General features: G+C 48.2%; 1 protein-coding gene across 1 annotated transcript in view; it reads right to left on the bottom strand.

The window, feature by feature from the left end:
- The window catches only part of ELP1 (elongator acetyltransferase complex subunit 1), an 861,256-nt gene that overhangs the window by 306,689 nt on the left and 534,307 nt on the right, over positions 1 to 20,260 (bottom strand). The window contains exon 27 of the mRNA XM_078676240.1: positions 191 to 288. Within this exon, the coding sequence (XP_078532366.1) occupies positions 191 to 288 (98 nt within the window). The remainder of the gene's footprint in view (positions 1 to 190; positions 289 to 20,260) is intronic.

The raw sequence follows: 20,260 nt of genomic DNA, 5'->3' as shown, positions 1-20,260 counted from the left end.
GCAACGATTAATCTACTTCTGGTCTGGACAGAAGGTAGCTTACTTTCTTTTTTTTAAAAACTGTTACAATTGTGAAGAAAGTCAGATGCATACATGGGGAGGATGCTTGAGATACATTTATTGAAAGTAAAACATATTTGAATCTGACTGATATAGAAAAACGATTTAAATTGCTCTCGTTAAACATTACCTTATACTGCTGAGTTCCTGGCTGGAAAAGCTTTAGGCCTTCTGTATATAGTTTATGATCCTTAACCAACTTCACAAATTCTGAGAAATGCTCTGGTCCTGGAATAAAATGAAAATGTGCGTTAACACATAAAGGATACAAATGGTTACTTTGAGAGCAATATCAAATAATATAGTCAAATAATCATTTACCTTTATTCAAATTGTTAAGGAGTAGTCTACAAGAGAAAAAAAGCAGACAATCCAGAGCAAAACATCATATGCAGAAGAATATCTGCTTCTTGGTATAAATCCCAGCATATAGTAGGATTCAACAGACCTTGCACTCTTACCGTCATTACATATTAGTTTAGGAAGATAGGACATTGATGCATACAAAACAGTAGCTGATCAGAACATGTTGTACATGGGTATGTTTTTTGCCACTTAGATGGAAGCAAAGAATGATTCAGTCCAGTATCTCAAGTATCCCAAAACGTATAACTTTTTTTAGTGTTCTTTTCCTTTTATTATATGTCAACTGAGCAGGGTCCAGATTTAGATCAAGATTAAGAAAATGTACCATGTTTGCAGTAATAAGGGTGCCTCAATCGCCAGTAGTGCATTACAATATTTGGCATCTCTGTCAACAACTTCAAGTAGAAAACATCACTGTCACTTTCCCTCAATTTTTTTTTTTACATCTATTACTTTCTTTTTTGCTTTTCACTTCCCTTTACTTGATATAATGGTTTTGTTAACAGCAGTTTGCCATTCATTCCATAGAAGTCATGTGAATTATTAGTTTTGTCACACAACACAGCCCCTATCCTTTTTTAGGCGGTAATGGGAAAGGAAATAAAATTAACGTATACTTCTCCAGTAGAAATACCCTGCTTTTGGTGAAAAACAAATTATCAGAAACATCATTCCATGCTTTTGCATTGAATGTTTCTGCTACCAACTTGCTGAACAAGCCTCTTACTGTCAGTGACAATCTTCTAGGTGGATATTCCGTCTAGCCACAGATTCTTCACTATCTGAATTCCCCCAAGCCCCAGACGGAATCCAGAAACTATTTTCCCAGCAACTGCTCCCTGGCGCTGGTAGGTGAAGCCATCAGACTTTGCAGTGGACTCATCATGCCTCCAGATGGATTTAGGACCATATCTAGGTACTGGGGGTGAATGTTTGACATTGTTCAGCATTGCGTCTATCAATTGCTCTTTTTGCATTCGTCGCCCTAAGTGGGAGGAATATGCCCAGACGTCGGCCGTGCTCTCCAAGTCAAGCAAGCCTGGCTGATATGGGGTGATAGACCGAAACCGATCCCAGGATGCTGGTTTCCGGTCCAGGGTGGCCCTGATCTGGCAGTTTGGGCTGGACTGATCCCATGGGGTGCAGGGTCAAGACTGATTTGCATATGGCTGGGACCAAACTGGAATGGCATGCCGAGCAGGAAAGCTATGCATTGGCTCATATGGTATGCACAATAAGAAGGTAAGAACCAAGGTAAGGTCCCACTGAGGCATCAGAAAAAGTACAAGAGGGGAAAGAAAACTATTTAAGAAAAAAAGAAAAACTGGCGACTTAAACAGAGAGGTCTTATTTTTCAAAATGTAAAGAGGCCGAGAAAGCAGGCAAATAGCCATTAACAATGCCCATGGCAATATCTTGCTGAGCCAAAGACAGGACAAGCAGAAGAACTTGACAGATCTTTGCCTGATGTCATTCCACCCCATGGTTCGCGCAGCAGGCCATACATTTTGACCAGCTGCCAGAGAAGATGGATTAGTGGTGAGCTGCCAAAACTAAGTCCACCACCTCTGCTGGCAGATCTGGTGGCCTCCACTCCCCAGAATCAATGTATCCTTCACCACAGTGGACTTAGGATAGGGTGGTGTAAGAAATTGGGTTGTTGGGTGACAGGGATGTGAGCCCTGGTCAAGCAGCAGCCACAATGCTTGTCAGGGTGAGGCACAAGCCAACCCTATATTAACCTGTGCTCAACCCACTGGTAGTCTGGCACAGAGCAGTCGGGCTTAACTTAGAGGCAATGTGTAAAATATATGTGCAGTTCTTCAAACATAAAGGACCCCACACCAAGAACTTTCTTTATTAAATAAAACAAGACCTAAACGTAAATAATCCAATCAGTAGTACCGGAGATAAGCAGTTTTAAAGATTCCAGCGAAAATCGTGACAAAAAGCACGAAGGTCCAACTATGGATATCTGGTCGCACCGGCCCGGGACAAAGTCAAAAGTTCAGGCCAAAAGCGATGGTGTGCGGGCTGGGTACAAGGACCTAGTTAAGCTCACTGTAAATCCTGGGTTGTGAAGCGATGCGAGGGTCTGCAAAGATGCGTTGCACAGCTGGAGTGATGCGTCAGTTATAAAAGCGGGGAGGCTGCGATGTGAGGGCCTACATTGTCGTCGAGAAACCTGTTGGCAGAGCCTGCTATGCAAAGTCTATTGTTTGGTTAATGTGGAACTGGGACACCACCTTAGGCATACATTTAGGGTTGGTACGCAGCACCACCCTATTAGCATGAATTTGTATGAAAAGCTCTTGCATAGAGGGGGCTTGCAGCTCACTAACTCTTCGTAGCGATGTGATCGCCACCAGAAAGGCCACTTTCTATGTTAGAAATTGTATCTCACAAGAGTGAAGAGGTTCAAAAGGTGGTCCCATTAGTCTGGTGAGAACTATGTTTAGATTCCAGACAGGTGAAGGTGGATGCCTGGGAGGAATTACTCTCTTGAGTTCCTCCATAAAAGCTTTAATGGCAGGCACTTTGAAAAGGGAAAGGTGCTGTCTGTTCTGAAGATAAGCTGCAATAGCAGCTAAGTATATCCTGATGGAACTATATGCCAGATTGCATCTGTGTAGGTGCAACAAATAGCATATAATGATTTGCGTTGATGCATCGAGCAGATTAATGTTATTATCGGAACAATAAATAACAAAACACTTCCATTTTGCCGCATAGCACGCCCTGGTGGTAGGTCTTCTAGCCTCCTTGATAATGTTCATACAGTCAGGGGGCAGGTTCAGGTAGCCAAACTCTATGACCTCAGGAGCTATATCGCAAGGCTCAACTGTTGCGGATCTGGGTGCTGAATGTCTCCATGGCTCTGAGTGAGGAGACTGGGTGTGAGTCGCAGACACTGGTGAGGCACCACTGAAAGTTCTAGGAACGTGGTGTACCATGCCTGCCTTGCCAATGTTGGAGCAACTAGGATGAGTGTCATGGAGTGTTGCTGCAGTTTGCGCGCTACCAGTGGTATGAGTGGTGCTGGAGGAAAAGCGTACGCAAATCTGCCTGACCAGTTCATCCATATCGCATTGCCCTGAGACTGCGGGTGTGGGAACCTGGCGGCGAAGGTTTGGCATTTTGCGATTTCCTTTGTGGCGAATAGGTCTATCTCTGGATGACCCCACTGTTGGAAATACGGTTGTAGCACCGAGGGATGTATCTCCCACTCGTGCATCTGATGACTGTGCCGGCTGAGCAGGTCTGCTATCTGGTTGTCCTTGCCTGGGAGGTGTTCCGCCATGAGGAACATGTTCCTTTGAATGGCCCACTTCCACATGCTCTGTGCTAGGTGTGACAATTATGGAGAGTGTGTCCCTCCCTGCTTCTGGATGTAATACATTGCATTCATGTTGTCCGCCCGGATCAGCACAACTTTGTTGCACAAATGCAATTTGAACGCTTCATCGCCATGAAGATTGCCATCAACCCTGACCTGCACCGAGGGACGGGGATACAGAGACATGTATTGTCCTATATTGTCCTGCAACAACACCTTGATGTGAGAGACCTGAAGCTCGAGGAAAAAACATTACGGTTGTGTTGGAATAGGAGTCAAAAGCGAGCAGGAGTGGTACACCCGTATGCCCCGGAAATACCCCTGGGCATGCTGACGGCCTTACCACATGGAGGAGACTGGTCCCCCCTTATGGAGTGGGAAGAGATGGGGCTCCACATGGTGGGTGATCTGTACGCCGACGGCGAATTGCTTCCCTTCCAAGCGGTGCAGGACCAATTTGGAATCCCCGCCGGGAGTTTCTTATTATACATGGCCATAACTGCGGCCATAAAGAAGCATTGGAGGGTGGGGCAATCGGAGCCAACGACCACGATGGCGTGCCAATATGTGGTGATGACGGCGGGAACGTTCAAAGAGGTTACGTGTTTGCATTCTCGAATGCTTCACGAAGGCCTGACACCCCTAACAGCGTTGAAACTGAAATGGGAGGAGAGTGTAGGGAAGCCTGTACCAGATGTAACATGGGGTCATATCCTGAGGAGGGCGTGGAAAGGATGTAGGAATGCCCGCTTCCAACAAGTACACTTCTTTGTAGTGCATAGGGCTTATTTGACTCCAGGCAAGATATAAAGACATTTCCATGCGGAGGGGGCGACATGCCCGAGGTGCTTCTTCCCAGGGGCGGAGCTAGATCACATGATGTGGGATTGCTCGAAACTGGGATCGTATTGGACGGAAGTGGGAGAGCTATCGAAAGGAGTGACGGATAGACAGATGACTTTGGATAAGGCAGCCTGTCTGCTACTTTGGTTCCCACACACAAAGAAAACGAAGGTCACCAGTAAATTTATGGACCTAGGACTTATTTTGGCCCAGAGAGAGATCACCTGGCACTGGAAGTCATCGGAGGGCCCATCCAGCAGGCGCTGGGCGACGGAATTGGAAAAATGGGCCAGAAGAACAAAAGTTACTTACCTGTAAACTGTGGTTCTCCAGTATTGGTGTCTTTCATAGATTCACATGCTTGAATATTCCCCGTCGTCGAAGTGGGAGTCCCACGGTACATAAATAGCAGTATGCATGTATACATGAGAAATATATATAAATAAAATATACATACATATAATGCAATAGAAAGTAAACTTGAAAAAAGTACCATAGAACAGAATAGGCCCATTGAAAGCCCAAGGGAGAATTCACTTTAGTAACATATTAGAGTCATTATGTGTTGGTCCACATTCCAGCCAATCAGGCTGTAGCCTCCTCTAGAACCTTCTCTTCAGAAGCCCCAGTCCTCAGATTTTCGTAGCACAAGTAAGTATAAATGCCTGAGGAGAAGAGAGCCTCTGAGGGGAGGACGGGAGGGTCGCATGTGAATCTATGAAAGACACCAATACTGGAGAACCACAGTTTACAGGTAAGTAACTTTTGTTCTTCTCCAGTATTAGGGGTGTCTTTCATAGATTCACATGCTTGAATAAGAGTAGAAAGCAGTAAAACCATACATTAGTCATAAAGGCAATATACGATTAAAATCATGGCAAAAACAATACTTAATAAGCCATAAATAACAAAACATGAAAAAACCTTTATGACTGGAGGCGGGAAGCAACAGAGGCTCACCTTTATCGGAAAAGATTCCGCAGCACCGCTTGACCTACTGCCGCATCCGCGGCATCTGTTGATTGCAGGCAGTAGTGCTTCGTAAAAGTATGGCTGCTCGACCAAGTAGCAGCTCTGCAGATGTGTCTCAGAGGTACCCCCGCAAAGAGGGCAGCAGAAGTCGACACAGCTCTCGTGGAATGAGCTCGAGCTGGAGCAGGAAGGGGCTTGCCGGCCCGTTGATGACAGTAGGATATGGCAGACGATATCCATCTGGTGATAGTCTGTTTGGTTACAGATTGACCTTTGCACACTGGGCTATATGCTACAAAGAGTTGATTTGTCTTTCTAAATGTTGCTGTGCGTTGAATGTAAAACTTGAGGCAACGTTTCACATCTAGAGTGTGCAAAGAGCGTTCAGCTGCAGATTGCGGTGCAGGAAAGAAAGTCTTAAGAATAATTGGTTCATTGAGATGGAAGTCACTGGGAACCTTAGGAATAAAACTGGGATTTGTTCTCAAAGTAACAGCCTCGTTGGAGAACTGTAAAAATGGTGGTTGTATAGTGAAAGCCTGGATGTCGCTGACGCGTCTGGATGAAGTCAGAGCAAGCAAAAGAGCCACTTTCCAGGTGAGGAATTTCAGACTGGAAGAATGGATGGGTTCGAAAGGAGGCAAAAGTAGTTGAGACAAAACCAGATTCAGACGCCAAGTAGGTGGAGGCCGACGGATTGGTGGGAACATCCGAAAGAGGCCCTTGAAAAATTGTTTAATTATTCTGGAGGAGTACAAAGATGTTACGCCATCATGGCGAAAACGAGAAATTGCAGCCAGAAACACCTTTAGAGTGGAGTGTGATAGTCCTGATCTTGCTAATGACAGAAAGAAAGGCAAGATCTGCGCAGGCTGAGCACGCATGGGATCCAGAGTTTTAGTGGAACACCAAGCACAGAAACGCCTCCACTTCAGCTGATAAGTTTTGATGGTAGACGGAGCGCGAGCACCAGCTAGCACCATCCTACAATCCTTGTCGATATTCATGTGTGCAAATTCATTGTACTCAGGTTCCAAGCATGAAGTTGGAGGTATGCTGGATCCGGATGGCATATCTGAACCTGCTGCATCGTGAGAAGATGTGGCAGAGGATGCAATTGTATAGGATTTGTCAGAGAGAACAGAAGAAGATCCGAAAACCAAGGACGTCTCGGCCATTTGGGTGCGATCAGGATTATTCGACACTGTTGGAACCTCATCCTGTGCAACAGACGAGGAATGAGCGGAAGTGGAGGAAATGCATAGATGAAGTCGTTCGACCAGTCTATTGAAAAGGCATTCCCGCTCGACTCCTTGTGTGGATGCCGGCTCGCAAATCGTGGACACTTCCTGTTGAGAGCAGTTGCAAAGAGATCCAACTGTGGTCGGCCCCACTGTCGGAAGACGAAATCCAACGTTGGTCGATAGATTTCCCATTCGTGGTTGTCCGACAGGGCTCTGCTGAGCGAGTCCGCCAGAACATTGGCCACACCTGGTACATGGACAGCTGTGAGATGTATTTGTCGCTGGATAGCCCAATCCCATATTTCCTGTGCCAGTTGGGACAGCACGAGGGACCTTGTGCCGCCCTGTTTGTTGATGTAGTGCATGCTGGTGGTGTTGTCCGTTCTCACCAGCAATGTTTGTCCCTGCACTAATCTCTGAAAGGACTTCAGGGCCAAGAAAATCGCCAGTAGCTCCAAGCGATTTATGTGCCAAGTGCGCTGAGACGCCGTCCATTTCCCCTTCACGGACATCCCGTCGAGATGCGCCCCCCAACCTTCTAGGGAAGCGTCTGTCGTCAGCGTAAGTGTTGATGGTTCGTCTTTGAATGAACGACCTGTCGCTATGTTTGGAGGATGAGCCCACCACTCCAAAGCGCGTTGAATGCGGGCCGTTAGGTGGATCTTGTCTTCGAACGACCCCGAGATCTGCTTCCACTGCTTGTCTAGTTCCTCCTGTAGAACTCTCATGTGCAGTCTGCAGTTGGGAATTAACTGAATGCACGAAGAAGCCATGCAAAGGAATGATTTGTACATCCGGACAGAAACGTACTGTTTTGACTGTAGGAACTGTACTTTCTTTAGCATTCGAACTTGTCTCTCCTGAGAAACGAAGACTTGTCCCAGCCGAGAATCGAGCGAGGCTCCTAGAAAGTCTCGCTGTTGAGATGGTTGAAAATGGGACTTTTGGTAATTGATGGACAATCCCAATGTTTCGAATAGGGAAATGCATACTTGAGTGTGTTGTTCCGTTAACTGAAAAGTCTTGGCCTTTATTAGGCAGTCGTCCAGATACGGATAGAACTGGATGCCCTGTAGACGCAGGTAGGCAGCAACCGGGGCGAGAAATTTGGTAAAAACCCTCGCTGCTGATCGAAGGCCGAATGGTAGGACTTTGAATTGATAATGAAATTGGCCGACTGTAAAACGGAGATATTTCCTGTGACTGGGGTGAATAGGCACATGGAAATATGCATCTTGAAGGTCTACTGTTGAAAAGAACTCTCCTGGAATGAGGAAATTCAAGATTTGAAGCAGGGTTAGCATCTGAAAAGTCTTTGATGCGATGAACTTGTTCAGAGCCCTCAAGTCTAAGATGGGACGCCACTCTCCTGATTTTTTCTTTACGCGAAAGAAACGGGAATAAAATCCCCTGCCGTGTTGACCTTGCGGTACCACTTCTATGGCTCCTTTCTGGATCAGCAGCTTCACCTGAGCCATCAGTTCTTTGAAATGGGGAGAAGGTGGACCGGAGGGTGGACGAGTGGGAGGGAATTTCGTGAATTCCAGAGTATGTCCTTTTGAAACAACGTCCAAGATCCATCGGTCGGTGGTTATGTTGGACCAATTGAAGAAGAACTTGGAGATCTGACCTCCAAGATGTACAGTCGCCAGAGGGTAAAATTTTGGATTGTCACTGTTTTTTGTTGGTGTTTGCACCACCTCTGTAATTGGACTTACGCTGGTATGGTCTGGAGGTGAATGAACGACCCTGGGACTGATAGGAGCCCCTCTGTCTGTTATCATTGTAGTGGTATGATCGATATTGGCCTGTTCCACGAAACGTAGAGGTTCCTCCTCCTCTTCCGCGTGCTCCACGAAATGGCTTTTTCCGATATTGTAACGTTGTTAAGGACTTTGCTGTGTCCGTGTCCTTCTTTATCAGTTCCAGAGCATCATCCACATGTTTACCGAATAAAGATTCGCCGTCGTAAGGTAAATCCAAAACCCTGGATTGAACCTCCGGACGGAAGGTGGTCGATTTTAGCCAGCCTTGACGGCGCAAGACTGCTGCACCCGCTAGTTGCCGGAAACCAGTGGAGGATATATCGACGGAACAGTCGATTATTTCTGCCGAAATTTTTTCTTCTTCGAGAATGATGGCCTGCGCTTCATCCCGGATGGAATCGGGCATCTGAGGGATCAGACCAGCAATCTCAGACCACATTTGTCGGTCGTAGCGACCTAGGATAGCCAAGGCGTTGGATGCTCTCACAGTTGTTGCTGCCATAGTGGTAAATTTTTTACCAATCGAGTCTAATTTACGGCCATCCTGATCAGGCGGAGATGTCAGAGGGATGGCCGGGTTTCGAGACCTTTTTTGCGCAGCCTGAGTAATCACAGAATGCGCTTTAGGTTGGGAAACTAAACAGGCCGGAGAAGAAGAAGGCGCTTTATATTTTTTGTCCAATCTGGGCAGAACAGCTGGTATGGAATTTGGACGTTCCATTAACTTTAGACCTTCTTCCCATATGTGGTCTATGATAGGAATGGTATGCGTTTGCTTCTGAGGTAAGTCCTTAAAATCGTATAGAAAACAATCAGTTTGTTGTGCCTCGATTGTTAAGTGGAACCTTTTCGCAGCACGAACCATAAGGTTATGAAAACTTGCGATATCTACTGGTGGAGAAGCTCTTGGCGATGCCGGTGGAGTAGAAGGCGTCTGTGCCCTATAATTGTCCCAATCTTGCATGTCATCATCGGTGTCGTTATCCCCAGTGTCATGAGGAGTTTGATTCCCATGATCAGAACAAACACCCGATGGAGACGTAGGTGCAACCGGCGTCGGAACTTGAGGTCGAGGCGCAGGAGACGAAGGTCGGGGTGCTGGAGACTGAGGTCGAGGCGTCGGAGACTTAGGCCGAGGCGTTGGAGACTGCCGGGGCGCTTGAGGTGCTGGAGAAGTAGGCAATGATGGAGGAAACCTACGATTGTAGTCGTCCAGCATATGTTGCAGGTTTTGTACCAAAGACAAAGGAATTTGTGTAACCTGTTTGTAAGTAGTTGGTTCTGCCACACCCAGTGGAAAAAGTTCATTCCCATCTTCTACGTTATGATGTTCATCCTCATCCTCGTCAGTGTATTCCTGACATTTAATGTGTAATTCAGAAGGACTGGATGCTGGCTCATAAATTTGATCTATTTCAGAGTCATTTCCTGATTCTTCTTCTCCAGACTGGAACAATTTGTCCGGAGGCTGAGATCCACTCCGTATCGGACTTAACTGAATGAGTGGAACAGACTTGAGAGACGAAGCCGAAACCACTCTAAAGGTGGTAGCAGTCTGTAAGGGTTGGTGCGACGTCAACGAGCCCGTCGACGAGATCTTCACAGTCTTTGCACCACTCCGTTGATCCTGTGCCGTTGCCGCAGAAACAGGCGTATGAATTGGCAGCTTACTCTTGGTCGACGTTGATTTTTTGGTCGTCGACGACGTCGTCGACGAGGTTGCAGTTTTCGCCGTCGACGAAGATGTTTTCTACGACGAGATAGTAGCCGTCGACGGCCCAGTCGTCGACGGAGTGGTCCTCGTCGACGATGTTGTTGCCGTCGACGGTGAAGGCGTCGACGGTGCGGGCGTCGACGAAGCAATCGTCGACGAGGATGATCCTGTCGACGGAGTAGTCGCCGACGACGATGACTTGTTCTTCGTCGACGGAGGACCCATCGACGGAAGGCGCGTCGACGAGGACTTCTTCGTCGACGATTTGATCGACAAGATCATAATAATAGACTAGATGGGCCTCACCTCTTGACTGCTCGTCGACGAGATGGTCGTCGTCGTTGCGGAGCTGGATGACAGGGAACATGTGGTCGTCGACGTAGAAACAACCATGACTGATTTAGTAGTTGCTGAGGACGTCGACGGACGCGTCGACGAGCCCGTCGACGAGCCAGTGCCCGTTTTTGAAGAGGAGGGCATAGTTTTGGGTTTACACGCCAGAGAGCCAGGTCCCGTAGGCGCGCCCTGAAGCAAATCCTGTGAGGAGACATCCTTAGAAGAACTCAACATCCTACTCTTCTTCAGAAAAGGAGAGGGTACTTCAGTCTCAGACCCACGCTTCTGAGAGGATTTTGAAAATCCAGACGACATACTCTCAGCATCAGAAACCACATTTTCCGAAGTTTTCAACCTCTGCAACCACAGAAGGAGACGGGCCTCTCTATCCCTCAATGTCTTAGGGGGAAAAGTGCGACAGAACTTGCAAGTAGAGGCATTATGATCCGGGTAAAGACAGTAAATGCACTTACTGTGTGGGTCCTCATGAAAAAGACGTAATTTACCACAGGATGGACAAGCCTTGAACAAGGTTTTCTTTGTAGATGACATTTCTAAAGAGAAAACAGCTAGAACTGGTGAAAAACTGAGCAGAGCTCAGGGAGACTCCCTTCACACGACGTGCGGTAGAAAATCTGAGGACTGGGGCTTCTGAGGAGAAGGTTCTAGAGGAGGCTACAGCCTGATTGGCTGGAATGTGGACCAACACATAATGACTCTAATATGTTACTAAAGGGAATTCTCCCTTGGGCTTTCAATGGGCCTATTCTGTTCTATGGTACTTTTTTCAAGTTTACTTTCTATTGCATTATATGTATGTATATTTTATTTATATATATTTCTCATGTATACATGCATATTTTACTGCTATTTATGTACCGTGGGACTCCCACTTCGACGACGGGGAATATTCAAGCATGTGAATCTATGAAAGACACCCCTAATACTGGAGAAGTGAAAGTATGGTCCGGCTTAGACAGGCGACCCGCACCGCTAATGAGAAAGGCTTGGAGGTAGCACGGGCGTGGGAGGGTCTGGTGCTTACCCTGCATGATTACCAGTCAAAGGAGAGGGGCCAGGAAGAGTGAGGCTAATAGAGGGTTCCAGGTGACGCACAATTGCATGAGTGTTGTTCCCTCAGCTCCTGAATGACGAGATATAATCCTGAATTTGGCTCACACCAGCGATAGATTAGGGAATGGGTGGAGGGTGGGGGGCCACTGCCGAAGCGTGAAGATGATTGCTGAGTGTGGATAGAGAGATGGTAGAGGAATGATGGGCTTATTTGGTAGGATCCATTGGGTGGAGCAAAGGACATTGACCTTGTTCACTATTCTTCATGGCGGCCGGGGGGGACAAGTTATTGGTTGGGGTTAGGGGTTGGGTAGGTAGAGAAAAGCAGATCTTTTAAACAAGCCTGAATATACTGATGTCAAGTAAATATTAATGTTATTGCCTTATCGCCTGGCTTATGTACGGATCCCTAGCTGTCGCCGCCCTGCCTCCGGGATGTGGGCTGAATGGCTGTGTGTTTTTCTGTTCACGACTGAGGAAAGGCGATAAGCGGAGATGGGCGAGATTGTCTATATGATTGTACATTTCTGATTCTGCAATAAAAATTGAAGTTAAAAAAAAAATGAAGATTGCCATCAGTTCCAGTAGGTTGATGTGCATTTTTTGCTGCTGCGTCGTCCATAGTCCCTGCACTGTATAATGGAGGACATGCGCTCCCAGCCCTGGAGAGATGCGTACGTTGTCAGCACCATCTGTGGTACAGGCTCTTGGAACGGTCATCCCCTGCAAAGGTTTTGTGTGTTCCACCAATGCAGAGAGTTGTGAGCATGACCGGTCACCAACACTAGGTCCTTGAGATGTCCCTGAGCCTGGTTCCACTGTCGTGCCAAGCACTCCTGAAGCGGACGCATGTGTAGCCTCGCGTGAGGGACTATAAAGATGCAGGAGGCCATCATGCCTATCAGCTGCATAAACATTTGCGCTGGGAGTGAATGATGGGGTTTGAATTTTTGAATCAGCATTTGAATGCTGTTGATTCTTGCAGAATTTGGCTGTGCTGTTGCAACCAGGGTGTTTATTTCCGCGCCTAGGTACTGTTGTTCATGTGCAGGTTGAAGATGAGATTTTGGGTAGTTTAGTGAAAATCCTAGACTGTGCAGGAGATAAATTGTGCGGGACATGTGGCTGGCACATTGCTGGGCTGACTTTGCTTGGATAAGCCAGTCGTCCAGATAAGGGTAGACATGGATGTGTTGTCTCCGAAGGTGCACAGCTACTGTCGCTAAGCACTTGGTAAATACTCTGGGGGCCGTAGTGACCCCGAAAGGCAGGACCGTGAACTGGTAATGCTGGTTGTTTATGGTGAATCTGAGATATTTCCTGTGACTTGGGTGAATTGGAATGTGGAAATATGCGTCCTTTAGGTCTAGGGTTGCTAGGAAATCCCCCTGACTGAGCAATGGTAGAACCTGCTGCAAAGTGAGCATGTGAAAATGTTCTGACAAGATGTATTGGTTCAAGGGTCTGAGGTCTAGAATGGGCCTGAGAGATCCGTCCTTTTTTGGGATTAAGAAGAACAGTGAGTACACCCCTGAACCCTGCTGTTCTAAAGGCACGAGTTCTATAGCCCCTTTTTGCAGCATGCAGATGACTTCTTGCTGCAATAAGTGCATGTGCTCTGCGGACATAGGATGTTGCCTTGGGGGTATGTTGGGTGGAGTGGAGGTTAGTTCTAGACAATAAACGTATTGGATAAGTTGTCTCACCCACCTGTCTGTGGTAATGCCTTCCCAGACTGGCAGGAACTGCTGAAGTCTTCCCCCGACCGGTGTTATATGGTCTGGGGGCAGTGACAAGACGTCACTGTTTATTGGTGGCGGAGGATCTAGCATTATTATTTCCTCGTCCTCTGCCTTTGGTGCTATTCCCACGGTATCCACCCCTATTGCCTTTGTTATAGGTGGTCTGTGTTCCTCCTTTGTTGTATTGTGCTTGCTGTGATGCTTGGCCTCTAGAAGCTCCCCTGTTACCGGAGCGACGAAAGGAACCGCCCCTGAACTGCTGTGACTGTAGAGCTCCCATGGATTTGGCTGTCTCAGTGTCTTTTTTAATTTTCTCTAGGGTTGTGTCTACATCTGGACCAAAGAGAAAGTCAGGGTTAACTGGCTGATTGAGTAAAGTTGTTTGGATCTCTGGCTTAAACCCAGAGATACGGAGCCAAGCGTGCCTTCTGAGCATCACACTTGTGTTGATGGCCCTAGCTGCTGTGTCTGCTACATCTAGCGCACATTTAATGGATGCGTTTGTAATTAGCTTCCCTTCTTGTATTAGCATTTCTGCTCCCTCCTTATAAGCGTCAGGCAGGTGCTGCAGTAGCTGCTCTAACGTGTCATAATGAGCCCTATCATATCTGGCTAACAGGGCTTGTGTATTTGAGATTCTCAAAATATTTGCCGCTTGAGCTGCCACACGTTTGCCAGAAGCTTCCAAGATTTTGGATTCTTTGTCCGGAGGAGGAGCATGACCACTTGTTTGAGAGTTCGCTCTTTTACGAGCATTAGCCACCACCAGGGAGTCTAATGGGAGCTGTCCTTTGATATACGTAGGGTCCACAGGCGCAGGCCCGTATTTCCGTTCAATTCTGGGGTTTATAACCCGTGCCCTTGTGGTTTCTTTGAAAATGTCACCAGCGTGTTTAAAGACACCCTTAAGCATAGGCAATGTCTTTACTGATCTTTCTGAAGTTGAGAAAGTATCAAACAGAAAGTCCTCCTCTACTGGGTTAGCGTGCATCTCCACATCATGGTTGCTGGCTGCTCTTTCAATTAATGCGTTAAACGCAGCCGTATCTTCAGTAGGCGAGGTTTTGACGGTATAGGACTGAGTGTCAGGTGTGGCGTGTGGCTCACTAGGGTCAACAGGGTCAGTCCAGGGTTGAGACTCCTCTTGATCCGTGTCAATAGGATAAGTAAATTCATCCTCATTGTATCCTTCCCCCATATCCTCAGTGGTATGTGTGGGAGAATAGGTATATTCCTGTCCATAGGATTCTATAGGTTCAAAAAGAGCAGGTGAGGTAGGGGAGTCCCTTTTCTTTTTGAGTGGTATTTTGTATGACTCCATAGGATTTTCTGGAACGATTTTACGTTTATAAATAGTAAGTCTTCCAGTATCGGAGTCGATGAAGAGTTTCGACTGATTATCATAGGAAGGCGCTTGGAACACCACCTCTTCTTCTATGGGCTGTGTCCTTGAGGCCACCGACTCGGTGCCTTTTTGGATCTGGAAAGCCTTAGGACGCGCAGTCGGGGGTAGTCCGTACTTTATCGGTGGCGTAGGCCTTGGCGACGGACTGACCAGCTTTGAAGTGGGCGCCGCCGTCGATGCAACTGACTTTGTTTTCTCAGGATGCTTTTCGTGGCCATGCGTCGACTCGATCTGTTGGTGTGCCGCGGGCACGGTTTTCTGTTTCGACCTGCCATGCTCTTTCGGGTCGATTTTTCCTTTCGACTCGAAGGCTTTGACTATTAGTTATTTGGATGGCTGAAGCTTCCGATCGATAGTCTTTTGAGGCTTGAGTCCTTTGTTAGTGTCGCCACCTTTGGACTTGGACGTCGATGTCGTTAACGTGACGTGCTTGACTTTTGATACAGGCGTTGTCGACGCGATCTTCGGTTCGACACCCCCTTTTCACCCCGATGGGTCGATGACATTTTTTAATTTGATTGGATCCGAAGTCGTCGAACCGATGACTGTTTTTATAAGTTTCGGTTTCGATTTTGCTTCGGTTGGTTTCGGTTTCGATTTCACCACTGAATGAGGTTGATCAACCGATGGCTCTTTAGAAATATTCTTAGCCGGGCCTGGAAGCTGGGCTATAGAATGTGGATGTTGATCTTGGCTAAGGCCTTCCGGCGATGCCTCAACCTGAGCTTTGGAAGGTATAGTGTCATTATCGGGCCCCGCGACTGCGGTCGGGCCTTGCTCATCGCTTGAGTCGTCATCGACGGCTCCGATGGCGTGTGCGTCGTCTCCTACCTCGACGATGTCTTCATCATGGACGTAGTCTTCGTCTTCGTCCTCATCATAGTTTGAATGTTGTTCCGACGCGGGATTCGACTGTTTTTCAGGATCCTCTTCTTCTGCGCCTTCTTCGTCTTCAGCCTCGAAGATGTTCTCAGGGTCGGGCGCTGTGTTCCGCGCCGACTGTCTCGCTGCGCGTAGAAGCCGTAGTGTTTTCTTCGACCTGAATCGAGAACAGGCCATGCAGCTGGCCTCGTCGTGGTCGGGTGATAGACATTTATTGCACACTGGGTGCACATCGATGTGAGGGTATTTGGAGTTGCAAACGGGGCACCGTTTGAACGGGCTCCGTTCCATCGTAGATTGCTGTCGAAAAGTAAAAAGTCAATCGGCCTTCGACGTCCTGAGTGAAAAGGTACTGGTCTCCAAAACGAAAGACAATACCGACGCCCCTAAGGCCTTTTGGCCTCGAAAGAAGTATTTTTTATTCGATTCCGAACGTGAGTTAAGAAAGTACATCCAAACCCAATGGCGGAAAAAAACAATCTAAGGATGGAGAGGATGCCCATGCGCACTGTAGTCCAGGGGAGGAGCCACCTATCTCGTGATACTTCGAAGACTCTTCCAGGACAACAAGGTGCAATCATCCGGACCCAACACTAGGCGGCGATCTATGCATAAGATGTGAATTCAGCAGCCCACATGCCTCGAACACATATGTATTCAAAAGTAAGGTTTGAGCCTGGCAAAAGCTTTTTTGCCAGGTCTAGATGACAGCTGACAACTTTATACACAGGCTGCAATTGCAGGCCTGAAACATCTTTATGGTGCTACATAAGACGGTGGCACAATCATTAGTAGCATTTAATTTAAAGGCCCTGGGCACACATTATGTCAGTTTACTATTGACTGACAAGTAAGAAAAATATCACAATTGAGTATAAGCCAATCCAATACGTTTTAAAGAGAGAGCACATGTATTTTAGAACTGGTTAGCAGTGGTAAAATGCCCAGAGTCCTAAGGCCAACAAAAATGAATTCAGCAAAAAACTGGAGGGGAAACGGTAAAACGTTTGGGGTGACTCTGCAGAGAGGGCCCAGTCCACCACGAAGGGAGAATGGTGAGGTTGGACTCCATCATCTTCCTGTGCAAGTCTCAAGTTGGCTCATCCAACACATACATGTTGTCTGAGAGTCACTCCCAAGTGTTGAGTCCACTGAAGGTGGAGGTTCCACTGCTGTCCCTGCAAAATATGCAGAGCCAGAAGAGCAGGAAGCACCAGAACCATCCAGACTAAACCACAGGGCTGAGCACAAAACGTCTGTATCATAGCCTGAATGTGCTGGAACCGCTGGTGAGGAAGAAAGGCTTTGAGCACCACATTATTTAGCACAGCCCCTATAAAGGGAATCTTCTGGACTGGCCAAAGGTGGACTTAGACGTTTTGATGGAGAACCTTTGTTAAAACAGGAGCAAGATGGTCATCTGCAGGTGGTCTGTGACTGAATGTGATTAGCTCACCTTCACAAGCTAGTCATCCCAGTATTATGTGCACTCCTGACCCATGAAGATGGACCAAGATCATCAGTATCATCAGCTTCCTGCAGCTGTAAATGTTCCTTTCCTACCATGAGGTTGAGGAACGCTGATGGGACTGGAGGACGGGTAAATGCAGGTCTGAATTAAGGTGTCTAAGAACCAAAGGTGCAAAATCAGTGGGAGTGCATTGTCCAGTCAGACACTAAGAAGTATTAGGAGTAGCACCTTATTGCCACTTTCACCCCTGGGAACTCTCCCTTTGTCCAGCAATAACTGAACCTCTTTGGCCAGGAGGGAGGCATGTTCTGCCAAGGTATGAGTAAAAACAGGAGGAACCGTAGGGGGTTTGATAAGGAAGTGCGTAACTATGAATCACAACCAGCGATGATCCAAGATTACGGCATGGCAGTTGGACAGGTAACAGAATATTCTGTTCCCTGCTCGTAACTCCCAAAGGGGGTAATCAGATAAGCTTGGCAGCAGCAGCAGTTACGAAGTGGACTACGCCTGGCATTGTTGATGGCAGCCCTGTTATCTTTTTTTTTTTCACAACAGATTTTATTGAATAAAGCAAGCAAAGCAGTTGATGTGGCACCCCACAATCAGGAGAAACCACCAGGCATTTTGACACATTGTACATAGCAGGATGTGCGTCTGATCCAGAATCATGATAAAACATGTACATTAGAAACTACCCCCTCCCCCCCCCCCCCAACTCCCACCACCCACAGCCCATCCCTCCTGGTTGACCCTCCCTAACCCTGTGCACGTGTGAAGAAGAAACAACGTAGTGTGCGTATAGTGTGGCAGGCATGGCGCAAGTCATAGGCCCACTCAATGATGAAAGTCTATAGCTCCTCCTCAGGGTCAACTGGGGGATCCAGCGCCAAATCTCTGTAATCAGCCCACCTTTTCCATATCTTAAAGTGCTTGCGGGGGCACCCTCGCGCTGCAAATATCGGTCGCTCCAGACCCATACAAAAATCTAATCCTGCTTTCCATACACACAGAGGAGGGGCCCGTACGTCTTTCCACGCCCGTGCCAGGTCTCTCTTGGCCAGAACAAGCCCCAATAGCAGCAGGTGGCGCTTATAAATATTCCCCCCCACTCCCTCAAGAATATGAAGCAGTCCCAAGCGATGGGTGCGGGGCAGCTCCCAGTTCAGTACTTCAGACAGGCAGCTCCACACACCTCTCCAAAAACCAGCTATTCTCGGACACATCCATACTGTATGGAGCAGCGAGCCCACCTCCACTCCACAACGCAGGCAGTCAGGTGATTCAATCAGTCCAGCTTTCCACAGTCGCTCGCGGGTGTAGTAAGCCCTGTGGAGAATTTTGAATTGGATAAACCGGAGCCGCATAGCGATGGCAGTCCCTCGTGGGGACTCCAGAGCCTCCCGCCAATCATCCTCGTCCATGGGGCCGATATCCGCCTCCCAGGCCGTTCGCAGGGGAAGGAGGTCGGAAGAGCAGTGAGTGACCATCGTTTGGTATATACGGGATACTTTTTTGTCTCCAAGATCGCCCATGAACAGTTTTGCCTCGATAGGGCTGAATTCGGGGAGCGAGTCCAAGTCCGCAATGCTGGGCGTCAGTGCATGCCGGAGCTGCAGATAGCGGAAGAACTGGGTCCGTGGCATGTGGAACTCCGTACTGAGTTCCTGGAATGACTTGAGGGCAACACCGGACATCACATGCCCCAGCAAGGAGATCCCGATCGCGTCCCTCCCATCAAAACCTGGCAGGGAGGCCAGGGCAGGCAGTCGACCGTTATGCCACAGCGGTGTTTCCGCAGTCAGCCTGCCCCACCAACCCATGCGTAGCAGCGCTTGACGCCATATGACGAACACAGTTTTTGTGACACTAGGCAACTCCCGCCGTAGCCGAGCAGAGTAGAGGAGCGTGTGAAGCGTATGTCCACCCATCAGTACGCGTTCTAAAGCGTAGGCCGGATCACCACTATCGCAATACCACCAGTCATTAAGGATGAGTAGGTGAGCAGCTTGATAGTAGGACATGAGGTCCGAGGCAGCAAGTCCTCCACAGTATGTAGATAAGAAGCACGTACGCAGTGCCACCCTGGCGGACCCCCCAGCCCACAGGAACCGTCCCAAGACCGAGTTCACCTGCCGAAACCATGAGGATGGGACTGGATGGGGATAGTTCTGCAGCTGATACAGGAGGCGTGGAAGCGCCACCATCTTGAAAATGGCGGACCGGCCAAACAAATTGAGGGGCATCCGAGACCAAGTTTTCACGTCAGCCTGCACCCGCTCCCAAACCGGCAGCACGGTGCGTTCCCACGTGAGGCTCACTGATTCCGATAGGAACACTCCCAGGTATTTCAAACCACCGACCGCTACCGGCAGCTCCGATGTCCAGGGATCCGCCACAGCACCGCCCCCAAGGACCCACAGGGTGGACTTGCATAAGTTCAGGTAGAGGCCCGAGACCTCTCCAAAGATCTGCATTATTTCCAATACTCGCGGCCCTGAGCGTCGCAGGTCGGTGAGGAAGAAGAGGACATTATCTGCGTACAACGCGATTCTATCAGAGACGCCCCCGGGCCACACAAATCCACGCATCTGTGCATCCATACGCACCCAAGCGGCCAAAGGCTCCATGGCAAGGGCGAACAGGTACGGAGACAAAGGGCATCCCTGTCGGGTTCCCCGGCCAATACGGAAGGTCTCCGACACCGCCCCAGCGACACGCACCGCAGCTGTATTATCTGTATAGAGCAGCTGAACATAAGACAGAAACACTGGGCCCAGATTAAGACGGGGCAGGAGCGCAAGTACGTCCAGCTCACCGAGTCAAATGCTTTATTGATATCAGCCAGTAACAACGCTGCCTGCTCACCCGTGGCCCCCATAGCATCTATCGACGCCCATGCACGCCGAATGTTATGACGCGTAGCCCTGCGAGGCATAAAGCCAGATTGGTCTGGGTGTACCAGATCCGTTATATACGGAAGCAACCGATTCGCCAGAGCTTTTGCCAGTATTTTGGCTTCTATGTTGAGTAACGAGATGGGGCGAT

Source organism: Lissotriton helveticus, chromosome 2_1 (assembly GCF_964261635.1).
Source record: "Lissotriton helveticus chromosome 2_1, aLisHel1.1, whole genome shotgun sequence".
Lineage (NCBI taxonomy): Eukaryota > Metazoa > Chordata > Amphibia > Caudata > Salamandridae > Lissotriton > Lissotriton helveticus.
Note: the sequence above shows the minus strand (reverse complement) of the source record. Positions and strands in the feature narration are given on the sequence as shown.